The following is a 12,722-nucleotide window of genomic DNA, read 5'->3' on the forward strand; positions in this document are numbered from 1 at the left end:
TGTCATTTCCTCACGAAGGCCCTTTCTGATTCCATTAGTCCGTATTCGGTCCCATCTTCATACACTTCTGTAGCACTCTGAGTTACCCTTCTGTGACATTCATCATCACTAATAATCACTTATTCAATGTCTGTCTTCCTTACTAGACTGTACAGCCACAAAGACAGGGCCTTTTTCTGACTCCCTCACCTCCTTATCAGCGCCAGGCACAATGCCTCGCTCATAATAGATGAGCGATAAACACTTGACAAATGAATATAAAACTATGAAGGATTCTTATTTAATTCTAAAATTAGAGATAATTAAAGACATAACTCTATTGGAATAATTTCTAGATTGATCGAATTTCAAGAAGTCCGTTAAAGTTGATGTTAAAGGTCAACTCTAATTTTTCTATAGGACTGGTGTCCTATAGAAGCAACTGTCCCTAATCAGCATTATGTCTCAGTTTATAATAACACTATATATGAAAGGCCTGATTGGGAGAAAAAGTACAAAAATCGAAGCTCAAATAATTAGCTATTTTTAGGGAAAATATCTGTAGGAAAGGTGGTATATTCAGATGTATCACTTCCTTTATCTTGCAAAGATTGTCAGATAGTTCTACTGCTGGAAGATAAATTTAATTGATGTAGAATTTAACATAATAGTATATGCAACTGTAAATAAACCATGCAAGCCTTTAGCTAATAGTTATTACGGACCATGTAATTTCATAAAAGAATTAAATATGGATCAGTTTTCATTTAATGGCAGCCAACCACAAAGCGCCACATCTTGATTATAGGACATGCTCCCAGAAAATTGGAAAATAAATCACTATCTAGTCTCTTTTGTATTACCATGGAAAGTAGCTGGAAAATAATCTATTTTCTGCTTTTGTGTTACTTTAAAAAGTAGCTGTGGCAATAGCCTAAAGGGTTTTGAAGTTTTGGAATGATCTCTATCCAGTGTCTAGGAAATTGCTGAAAGCCTGCGTGCCACCAATTCCTCCGCTTAGGCACATGGACTACAGGTTATTACAGAAGGTGACTTGCGGTTTTTATCCTGTGTTTGTACAAAGTTGGGCTACGTTCAGAAAAAATCAAAGCCTCGGAGTTAATCCCTACAAAGCCCATTTAGTTCCATGCGAGGACGATTTCCTCCACAGTGGGAGTCTCAACGAGGCCGAGAATAGCATATGCCAGTCGGAGTGACACTTCTCTTTCTCCCTCTCCCCTTTATAAACTGTGTAGTGGCCCTCACTACTGCCCCCTTTAGCCGTGCCTCAGAACCCACAGTTACATGCTCCACAATATGGAGGAGAATAAGCCTAAGTGGACTACAATTCCCATCATGCCTCACTGCAGGCGCCGCCGACGTGTCGTAGCGGTTACTCATCCTTCCCACTGCCTTCCTCCACTTCCTGGACTGCGCGGCCGGAGGCCTAGCGGGCGCGCGCACGCACCACCGACTCGCCAACGAGAGAAGGCCCTGGGGCACGAACAGCGACGGGTTGCGTCATGTGACGTGGGGTGTTCTCGCGAGCGCCAGCGCGCGTCTCCGGGTGCCGCTGACGGGCCTGCGCGCTTGTGCTGAGCCGGAGGTGGGGGCCGCACCAGCCGAGGTTGCGGGGGCCGCAGAGCCGGACGAAGACGGAGGGCGGAGCCGGTTCCGGGACTGCGGAGACTACACACCGAGCGAGCGCCTGGGCCCGAAGGGAGCGATGCTGTGGTTCCAGGGCGCCATTCCGGCCGCCATCGCGACGGCCAAAAGGAGCGGCGCGGTCTTCGTGGTGTTCGTGGCAGGTGAAGGAGGCAGGGGCTCGAGAGGCGGCCGGGACACCCCTCCGGCCTACCTTCATCCTCTTGTATACCTCAGCCGCCGGCCCGCCCTCCCCGAGACGCGGGCGCCTGTCGGCTCGCACAACTGCCACTACTGCCCCGCGCCCCAGGGACGGCTGCGACTCCGCCGCCAGATCCCCCACAGGGGCCATGCAGACCCTCAACGCCCTGTTCCTTCAGGCCCCGGGCGCCCCCAGCCTTTCCTCCGTGCCTGAGAGGCCCGAGCTGCCGGCCCGTGGCTGTCCCCGGTCCGTTTGAGATACAGCGGGCCTTGCCCCACCGCTGCCTCTCCCGGCACTCGGGCCAGAGGCACTGTCTGGCCCTGGTCTTCAAAGCGCCCCGAGCCCCGCCGAAATCTCTCCGCTCGGGGCGAGGGACGCGGCCAGCAGGCCCCAGCCGCCCAGCCCCGCTCGTCGCCCCGAACCTCTCCCCTGCGCAGCCAGACCCTCGCGGCCCTCTGCCTGACGCCCCTCTCTGTCTGCAAGGACCCTCTTTGGGCTGCTTGTACCCCCGTTTCTTTACTACTGTTTAGGTGGAGGTAGGAACGGGCCATTAGGCAAACAGTTGGGTTGTAATTAGTTGTGGACGGTCGGGAAGAAAGCTGTGTCATCGATAAGCAACAAAGAGAAACCACCTGATGTTCACGGTTACTGGTGTTAGTATGTTCCTGAAACGGGAACTTTTGAGCCGAATAGAGGTTTAATTTTTTTTAGTGGCAGTCTTGGTAAGGGATCTAGTGTGTAATAATGTTGCAAGTTTAAAAAAAAAATCCATTAGTTTCAAAGAAATAGATGTTCAGTCCTTGGTTTCTTCCGTTTATTGTCTTCCTAGGCTAAAAGCTACACGACTTTGAGATCCTCTATTAACTCATTTACTCTATGTTGATCTGGGCTGTTTTTCTCCATATTCTCCTGTTTTATTACTGAAATCTTGTAGATTTACAATAAACTCCCTGCCTCTACGGTTCTGCTCATTCTCGTTACGTGGATCAAATCAATGTTTGTGGCTATTGTTAATTTGAGGTGTATTTCTTCAACTATTTTTATTTAATAACGATTTATTCATAATTCACGTCTTTTAATAGCTCTATAACTTTACGCACTGCAGTGAAGAACGAATTACTGAAACGTGAATGTCATTCAGCATTAAATTTGGAATTTATAATTGTTTTGTTACGCTAAATTTTTAGCTCAATGCTGTTTATTAGAAGAACTTGAGTAGTTTAGATTCTGTTATGCTGTCTGGGGTTTATATTATACTTTACATAAATTCTGTAATCCTGTAAGAAAAAAATGGATTGAAAATGGAAGGAAAAGTAAATGACACTATGCTTATTGTGTGCAGTAGTAGGTTTTTGACTACAGTAGGTTTAAAACCTACAGTAGTAGGTTTTAAATTGTTTTTCTCCTAATATCTCAGTTGATCCTTGCAGTAAATAGAACAGGTTTAATTATCCCCATTTTATAGATTAGACACTTAGGTCAGCAGCCATAAAGTGACTTCCACTAGGGTCACAAAAAGGGTTTACATGTTGTCTTAACAGTCCAATTTTTGGTAGCTTCAAAAAAACTGTCCGCTTTTTTGTTTCTTAAGGAAAAAACTGAACAATTTTAAATTGGTGATTTAAATTGGTATAGAAATCAGAAATCTAGGATTATGGTAGTCATGTTTTTGAACAAATGTCCAGACATTCCTAGAAGGCACTCTTGAGGTGAATTAGTTAATTTAAAAAAAGAAATGAGAGATTTTTATTAACAAATATTAATATTTGGAAGCTCTAGTACAAATTATTGGAATAGTTAAATAAAGTTATAGGTCTTGCCTTTCGGGGCTTTGTGTGTATATATACTTTCTTCAATTAACTTTTTAGTGATGATTACATGGTATTCATTATTGTAATGATTACATTATATTGTAATTCATCATTGTAATGATGATTACATTATATTCTAAATACATGTAATCTTGAATGTTTGCAGGAAGACTGTTAGCAGTCTCACAAAAAAGTCTGTCCCTTGACCTGTTCCAAAATACAGCTAGATTTTTTTAGAGTTTTAGCCTACTTAGTCCCCAAGACTAAGTAGGATTAGTGTCACTCTAGGAATATGTAGATAATGGACTCATGAAACCAAAACACTTACAGATTGCTTAGAGCTTTCTTCATGACTTTGAAGCCAGAACTCGTGATTTTCTTAGGTCTGAGACCTCAGTAATAATATATCAACTTAATGGAAAAATTGAAAGATATCTTTATAGCTGGAAGAAGTGATCTCAAGAGTACACTTCGGTTCATAGAACTATTCAAGTGGGAAATGTTTCAGGCAAGTTGTCTTTAGTTAGTGACATTTTGATGGATGAATTAAAGAATATTGTGGAGTTGATGTTTGGAGACTGGAGAGATTACTACTACTTCAGCCAACAGATTAATATGATTTTTCTTTTTTTTTTTTTTTGAGACGGAGTCTCGCTCTGTCACCCAGGCTGCAGTGCAGTGGCCGGATCTCAGCTCACTGCAAGCTCCGCCTCCCGGGTTCACGCCATTCTCCTGCCTCAGCCTCCCGAGTAGCTGGGAATACAGGCGCCCACCGCCACCTCGCCCGGCTAGTTTTTTGTATTTTTTAGTAGAGACGGGGTTTCACCGTGTTAGGATGGTCTCGATCTCCTGACGTCGTGATCCACCCGTCTCGGCCTCCCAAAGTGCTGGGATTACAGGCTTGAGCCACCGCGCCCGGCCTTAATGTGATTTTTCAAAGTATTGTGGCTGTGTAAAGTAAGTGAAACAGAACGATTTTCATTTAATACCTGGGAAGGTGGAATAATCTGACAAGAAGACTGAAATAAAGGTATCTGTTCGCTGGCTAGTGTTGCTAGGTAGGTAGGCTAAACTTTGTTAATGACAGATGCCATTGACTGCCTTTTCTGGTGAATGTAGACCACAGAAGCCTTTAGGTTTTGAGCAGTTGAGATTTTGTTTTTGTTTTTGTTCTTGTTTTTGTTTTGAGATAGAGTCTCGCTCTGTCGCCCAGGCTGGAGTGCAGTGACACGATCCGAGCTCACTGCAACCTCCGCCTCCTGGGTTCAAGCAGTTCTCTGCCTCAGCCTCCCAAGTAGCTGGGATTACAAGCACCCACCACCACGCCCAGCTAATTTGTGTATTTTTAGTAGAGACTTGGTTTCACCATCTTGGCCAGGCCATCTTGAACTCCTGACCTCGTGATCTACCCGCCTCGGTCTCCCAGAATGCTGGGATTACAGGCATGAGCCACCGCGCCTGGCACAGTTGAGATTTTTTTTACGTCGGAAAGACTGTATGAGGGTCTGCAACTCTTTGCTTCTGAATTCCTGTTGCTCTCTTTAAGTGCCTTCACTTAAGATACTGCTGATACAAAGGATACGATGTTTTCTTCTAAAATCTTAGGCCCACCTAACTTCATGGTTGATAATTTGATTAAAAATAGGAAAAGAAAGATACCAGAGTTAGCTGACAATCATCCCACTCAGTAGTATTAGGAAAGTTGTCATTGAGCATTGAGTAATTCCATTCGGCTTTCCAGCACTGCTGATCAAGCAGCAGTGGCCACCACTAGGCTGAGTCTAGGACAGACACTGCCAGTGGGGTTGAGACTTTTGGGACAGTATAGGTGAAGGAGTGACACACCAGCCTCACAAGGAGCAAGATTTATACTTTCAGCTACTTACATGATATCCCTGTTTAGATTCTCCCAGGATTCTCAAGCCTAAACATGTATGTACTGCCTAAACCTGTGTTTCTCTCCCAGTGTTCTGCATCTGAGTGGCACTACCATACATCTTGTTGGATAAACCATAAATGTGAGACAGTCATCTTTGAATCTTAACTCTTCAGTCTTGTCTTGAGCTCGGTTGTTCACAACGTTGCCAATCACATAGGCCTTTCCCTACACACGTGTTCCTTCTGCATGGTGAACTCTTCTGGCTCTTGGCATGGCTGAACTCTTTCGTCCTTTAGATTTTAGCTTAACTGTCACCTCAGAGAGGGCTTCTCTGACCATTATAAAGAGTTCTCTGGTTACTTTCTCTCATAGTTTTCTTTTTCATAGCACTTATTACTGTAATTATGTATAGTGTCTATTTGTTTAAAAATTTTGTATATCATTAGATTTTAAGCTCTGTTGAAGGCAGACAGTGTGTCATTTGGTTTATATTTAGTATACAGTTCAATGTCTAGAACAAAATAAATGTGCAATAAAATAGTGAACATATAAAAGAATGAATGGAAAGAATTTCTCACTCTTCACAGCCTTCTCTGAGAAGTGTTTGTAGTAAGAATGTTCCCATACAGTTATTTTTCTTTGGTAGGTGAGTCATTTATTTGGAATCTTACAACTCTCCTCATCCAATGGTTTCTGAAGATGCATTCAGAGTAATCTCATTTGCAAATAGTAACTTCTCATTATTTTGCATCTTCAGCATCTGGGAGTCTGCTAATGGAGCATTCTTAATGGAGCATTTGATCTGTGGATGCATTCTAGTCCTGTTTGCTTTTTTTTTTTTTTAGATGGAGTGTCGCTCTGCCGCTAGGCTGGAGTGCAGTGGTGCAATCTCGGCTCACTACAATCTCCACCTCCCTAGTTCAAGCGATTCTCCTGCCTCAGCCTCCCGAGTAACTGGTACTACAGGCATGTGCCACCACGCCCGGCTAATTTTTTGTATTTTTAGTAGAGACGGGGTTTCACCGTGTCAGCCAGGATAGTCTCAGTCTCCTGACCTCGTGATCCGCTCGCCTTGGCCTCCCGAAGTGCTGGGATTACAGGCGTGAGCCACTGTGCCGGGCTGGTCTAGATCTCTTGACCTTGTGATCTACCCACCTCGGCCTCCCAAAGTGCTGGGATTGCAGGCATGAGCCACTGCGCCTGGCCCCATTTACTTTTACGTGGCCAAATTTCTCAAACTCCTATTTCTGGTATTCCTAATCTCATCTCGCAAAATATATTCAAATAAACAGCATTAGAGGCAATTATTATAGGCATGCCATCATACTTAACTATATTAGGCATTTAGCGACTCCACAGAGTACTTACTGAGTGTCTACTGTATTGTTTTGTAGGGATTTTAGTCTTATCAGTAAATAAAATGGAACCAATCCTTGCCTTCATGGAACCTTCATTCTAGTTAGGGGAGACAGATACTAGTAAACATAATTAAAAATGCATAATATATTGGAAGGTGATAAGTAATACAGAAAAACAGAACAGGAGATAAGAGAGCTTTGGGAATGTCTTGAGTGTAATTTTAAAGTGAGTGATTAGGGAAGTTGTAATACTAAAGTGAGTGATTAAGTATCAGCTTTATTGAGCTGATATTTGAGCAAAGTTTTAAGGGAGTTGGAAGTTAACCATGTAGTATCTGGGAGGATAACATTCCAGGCAGAGGAAACAACTAGTACAAAGACCTTATAGCTGGAGTGTCTCATATTTGAGGAATAGAAGGAAAAAATAACAAGAAAGGAAAAAGGGATGAGGTCACAGAAGTAGTTGGAGGCCTGATGTGTGGGGCTTGTAGCCCCCTGTAAGGACTTTGGCTTTTACTCTGAGGAAAATGGGGAGCCATTGTGTGATCTAAGCAGAGAGATGATAGGATCTTTTTTTTTTTTTTTGACACGGAGTCTTGCTCTGTGCCCCAGGCTGGAGTGCAGTGGCGCGATCTCGGCTCACTGCAAGCTCCGCTCCCCCGGGTTCACGCCATTCTCCTGCCTCAGCCTCCCGAGTAGCTGGGACTACAGGCGCCCGCCACCTCGCCCGGCTAATTTTCTTGTATTTTTAGTAGAGACGGGGTTTCACCGTGTTAGCCAGGATGGTCTCGATCTCCTGACCTCATGATCCGCCCGTCTCGGCCTCCCAAAGTGCTGGGATTACAGGCTTGAGCCACCGCGCCCGGCCTGATCTTTTTTTTTTAAGAGAAGGTTGCTGTGTTAAGAATAGACTTAGCAGGAAGACCAGTTTGGAGGCTTTTACTAGGCTTCTAGGCGAGATGTGATAGCTTGGATCAGGGTAGCAGTAGTGGAGGTGGTAAGAAATAGTTACATTATTGATGTATTTTGGAGATAGGTCAGTTACAATCAAGGAAAACTAAAGTTTTTGGCCTGAGAACTGAAAGGATGGAGTTACCATAAACGAATAACTGCAGTGAAGAAGGCTAAGGTGCATTAAATTGGCCTGGCCAACATAGTGAAACCCCGTTTCTACTAAAAATACAAAAGCCGGTCGTGGTGGCGGGCACCTGTAATTCCAGCTACTCAGGCTGAGGCAGGAGAATCTCTTGAACCCGGGAGGCAGAGATTGCAGTGAGCCAAGATCACGCTGTTGCACTGCAGCCTGGGCAACAAGAGTAAAACTCCATCTCAAAAAAAAAAAAAAAAAAGATACAGAACATTTTCAGCATTCCAGAAGGCTCCTTCATGCTCTTTCTCAGTTGGTGGTACCCTTCCCCTCTATCAAGGTAGCCACTATACTGAATTCCATCACCATAGATTAGTTATAGTTTAGCCTACCTTTTATAATTAGCATACCTACAATAAAAGGCAAGTCTAAAATTGCAAACAGAATTGTACCTGCCTCTGTCTACATTGGAGGAATTTTGGAGTATAAATGCTGTGGAGTGGAGATGTTGAACTCAACAGAAAGGTGCCACATAAAGGACAGATAACAAACTTTTTTTTCCCTCTCTGTATAGACAGTCTCACTCTCTTGCCCAGGCTGGAGTGCAGTGGCGCGATCTCAGCTCACTGCAGCCTCTACCTTCCGAGTTCAAGTGATTCTCCTGCCTCAGCCTCCCATGTAGCTGGTATTACAGACATGTGCCACCACACCCGGCTAAGTAGAAACGGGGTTTCACCATATTGGCCAGTCTGGTCTCGAACTCCTGACCTCAGGTGGTCTACCCCCCTTGGCCTCCCAAAGTGCTGGGATTATAGGCGCAAACCACTGCACCCAGCCCGCAACTTTTAATTTTCTAAAATCTCATGTACAGAAGCCCAAATAGGCACTGCACATTTCTGCCTATGACTACTTATTGTTGTGGTACTTTTCACATCATAATTTAGATGACTTCTTTTATGAAATACTTTGTGTCATTTAAATAGTCCAATGTAGTTTGTTTTCATTGCTCTTCATGATGTGAACTATGTATGCAGTCACACTTTACATTTAGTGGAAAATTCAGTTTTCAAATTTGGCAGAAAGTAGTATAGGTGGGATTATATTTTATTTGAAGTTTTCGTTTTCCAGGGAAAAAGAATTTGCAATCAGCAGATCCTGGCCTGGTATAAGAATTTTTTAAATGTTCTACAGGTGATGATGAACAGTCTACACGGATGGCTGCAAGTTGGGAAGATGATAAAGTTACAGAAGCATCTTCAAACAGTTTTGTTGCTATTAAAATCGATACCAAAAGGTTTGTTTATGTTTTAATATTTTATTAGTTTTAAAATTTATAGTATTATCTTTGATTTATAGTGATACTCTTGGACTGTAAGAATGTTGATGTTGGGCTGGGCATGTCTAGCACTTTGGGAGACTGAGGTGGGAGGATCGCTTGAGCCCAGGAGTTAGAGACTAGCCTGGGCAATGTAGTGAGACCCTGTCTCTACAAAAAATAATACAATTAGGAGTGTGATGTGTGCCTGTGGTCCTAGCTACTTGGGAGGCTGACGGGAGGATCACTTGGTCCCTGAAGATTGGGACTACAGTGAGCTGTGATCATGCCACTGCACTCCAGCCTGGGTGACAGTCAAACTCTGTCTTAAAAAAAAAAAGAGTGTAGGCCAGGCACAGTGGCTCACGCTGGTAATCCCAGAACTTTGAGAGGCCAAGACAGGCGGATCACTTGAGGTCAGGAGTTTGAAACCAGTCTGGGCAACACAGTGAGACCCTGTCTCTACTAAAAAAAAAAAAAAAAAAAAATACAAAAATTAGCCAGGTGTGGTGGCACATGCCTGTAATCCCAACTACTTGGGAGGCTGAGGTAAGAGGATCACCTGAGCCCAGGAGGTTGAAATTGAGGCTGCAGGCCAGGCGCGGTGGCTCAAGCCTGTAATCCCTGCACTTTGGGAGGCTGAGACGGGCGGATCACGAGGTCAGGAGATCGAGACCATCCTGGCTAACATGGTGAAACCCCGTCTCTACTAAAAAATACAAAAAACTAGCCGGGCGCGGTGGCAGGCGCCTGTAGTCCCGGCTACTCGGGAGGCTGAGGCAGGAGAATCGCTTGAACCCGGGAGGTGGAGCTTGCAGTGAGCTGAGATCTGGCCACTGCACTCCGGCCTGGGCGACAGAGCAAGACTCTGTCTCAAAAAAAAAAAAAAAAAAAGAAATTGAGGCTGCAGTGAGCTGTGACTGCACCACTGCACTATAGCCCGGGCGAGAGAGCAAGTCTGTCTCAAAAAAAAAAAAAGTTATGTTTTTGGATATCTAAGGCATATTAGGAACTTAAATTCTAACTGCCATTTGCTAAATGCATCATGAATCCTGCTGAAAAAACTTCAAGCTTCCCTACTCTACCAAGCAGCCATCTAACATACCAGGAATGCAGAAAGAAGAGTGATCTCCAGCTTCTAAAAACTTGGAAGTAATGGTAAATCATACATTGAATATCTCTGAGAGGTTGATCACTCACTGTTTTGAATCCTATTTTTGGGAATGGAGTCATTTAATCAATAGAAATAAGGACATTTCTATGTTCCTCACAGTACCTGATGTCCACAAGTCTGTTTTGTTTCTCCATTCCTCCTCTCCATCTTTTAAAAAAATTTTTATTATAGGAAGTTTCAAACATATATGAAAGTAATGTAACAGTGTAATGTACCCCATGTACTTGTCTACTAGCTTTGGTAATTAATTCATGGTCAGTCTTGTTTCATCTATACCCCCACCCATTTCCACTCAATCCAAATAATTTTGAAACAAATCACAGTCACTGTATCACTTCATCTATAAATATTTTAGTATGTCTCCGAAATACAAGGATTGTGAATTTTTTAAACATAACTATAATATTAATACTTCACAAACTAATAATTCTTTAATATCAGATAACCAGCCAGTGTTCTACTTTTCAGTTGTCTCTTCAAAGTCATAGTTTTATTTCTTTATTGCAGTTTTTTAGTTCAAAATTATTCAAGGGCCACACATTGGGATGCATTGATTTCTCTCAGTATGTAGGCCTCTCCTCCAACTCCCCTGCTCTTTGGAATTTGTATTTTAAAGACACCAGATCATTTTTTCTATACATTTGTTCTGTGGTTTCCTCCCATCTGGATTTTGTTGACTGCATCGTGTTAGTGTCAAGTTGGTTCTTTGCTGTGTTCTGTAAATTGATAGGTAGATTCAGGTTTGTTTCCCCTCCCCCATCCTGTCCTAGGACTACTTCATAGATAGTAACGTGTCTTCTATCAGAAGACAGATATCCTCTTTTCTCTCTTTATGACGTTAGCAGCTATCAGTGATCATTACCTAAAAACATTATTATTTATTTTTTTCTTTGAAGCAAGATTTCACTATGTTGCCCAGGCTGGTCTTAAAATATTGCACTGAAGAGATCCTCCCATCTCAGCCTCCCAAATAGCTCTAGTTACAGGCATGCTTCACTGTGCCTGGTGCTGAAAACATTAATTCATTAGCACTTTCAAAGTGGTATTCCTGTCCTTTTGATTTTGATAATAGCAGAATGAATAATGTGTTTGAAAATCACTGTCAAGATTAAAACATTCAGAAATTTGTACTCGGGAGGCTGAGGCAGGAGAGTGCTGTGAACCCGGGAGGCAGAGCTTGCAGTGAGCCGAGATTGTGCCGCACTCCAGCCTGGGCAACAGAGCAAGACTCTGTCTCAAAAAAAGAAAAAAATTCAGAAATTTGCCTATAAGTTTGTAAACTTTATGTAAAAATGTTCTATATTTACAAAAACATCAAATCGTAGTATAGCCTGTCTCACAAGAGTTACTGAAATATGTATTTACTGAGTAGTTTTTAAAAAACAGAATCTGTCAACTTAAGTATATCATTTTTTTTTTATTGTCCATCACCTTACTGAAGCACCTTCTAGAGTTGGCAATGGCAAGAAGAATATAGGGATTTATAGGGAATGTGGAATACATGAGAATTTTAGAATTCTTGAGATTGTACAGACTGATGTGTCTGGCATTTTTAAAAACAAATTTCTTATTTATTTATTTTTGAGATGAGTCTCACTGTGTCGCCCAGGCTGGAGCACAGTGGCATGATCTCGGCTCCCTGCAACCTCCACCTCCCGAGTTCATGCCATTCTCCTGCCTCAGCCTCCCGAGTAGCTAGGACTACAGGTGCCCGCCACCACGCCCAGCTAATTTTAAAAATATTTTTAGTAGAGATGGGGTTTCACCCTGTTAGCCAGGATGGTCTCGATCTCTTGACCTTGTGATCCACCCGCCTCGGCCTCCCAAAGTGCTGGGATTACAGGCGTGAGTCACCGCGTCTGGCCTTAAAAACAAATTTTTATTAGCAGATGCAGGGATACCTGTGTATAGTGATAGTTCATGTTTGTTTCACTGTAGACTGCATGCTGATAGAATCTAGTGTGCCTTTAAATTATGGAAAATAAATTTCCTTTTTTTTTTTTATTTATTTTTATTTTATTTTATTTTTTTTTTGAGACGGAGTCTTGCTCTGTCGCCCGGGCTGGAGTGCAGTGGCCGGATCTCAGCTCACTGCAAGCTCGGCCTCCTGGGTTTACGCCATTCTCCTGCCTCAGCCTCCGGAGTAGCTGGGACTACAGGCGCCCACCGCCTCGCCTGGCTAGTTTTTCGTATTTTTTAGTAGAGACGGGGTTTCACCATGTTAGCCAGGATGGTCTTGATCTCCTGACCTCGTGATCCGCCCGTCTCGGCCT

At 43.2% G+C, this 12,722-nt stretch overlaps 2 protein-coding genes across 2 annotated transcripts in view; one reads left to right on the plus strand and one right to left on the minus strand.

Moving 5' to 3' along the window:
- The first annotated feature begins 1,531 nt into the window (after window positions 1-1,531).
- The window catches only part of UBXN4 (UBX domain protein 4), a 43,945-nt gene continuing 32,754 nt past the window's right edge, over window positions 1,532-12,722 (plus strand). Inside the window, exons 1-2 of the mRNA XM_015110008.3 lie at window positions 1,532-1,787; window positions 9,152-9,254. Of these exons, the coding sequence (XP_014965494.1) occupies window positions 1,706-1,787; window positions 9,152-9,254 (185 nt within the window). The 5' untranslated portion in view covers window positions 1,532-1,705. The remainder of the gene's footprint in view (window positions 1,788-9,151; window positions 9,255-12,722) is intronic.
- Window positions 1,566-4,878, minus strand: LOC114671317 (uncharacterized). Its single transcript, XM_077956935.1, has one exon. It carries the CDS (start codon window positions 2,431-2,433, stop codon window positions 1,984-1,986), a length of 450 nt encoding a protein of 149 aa, XP_077813061.1. The 5' UTR covers window positions 2,434-4,878; the 3' UTR covers window positions 1,566-1,983.

The sequence above is a fragment of the Macaca mulatta genome, chromosome 12 (assembly GCF_049350105.2).
Source record: "Macaca mulatta isolate MMU2019108-1 chromosome 12, T2T-MMU8v2.0, whole genome shotgun sequence".
NCBI classification, from domain to species: Eukaryota; Metazoa; Chordata; class Mammalia; order Primates; family Cercopithecidae; genus Macaca; species Macaca mulatta.

Coding starts and splice junctions, on each gene's coding strand:
- LOC114671317 (XM_077956935.1), bottom strand. CDS start 2,433: ATGACACAGCTTTCTTCCCGACCGTCCACAACTAATTACAACCCAACT.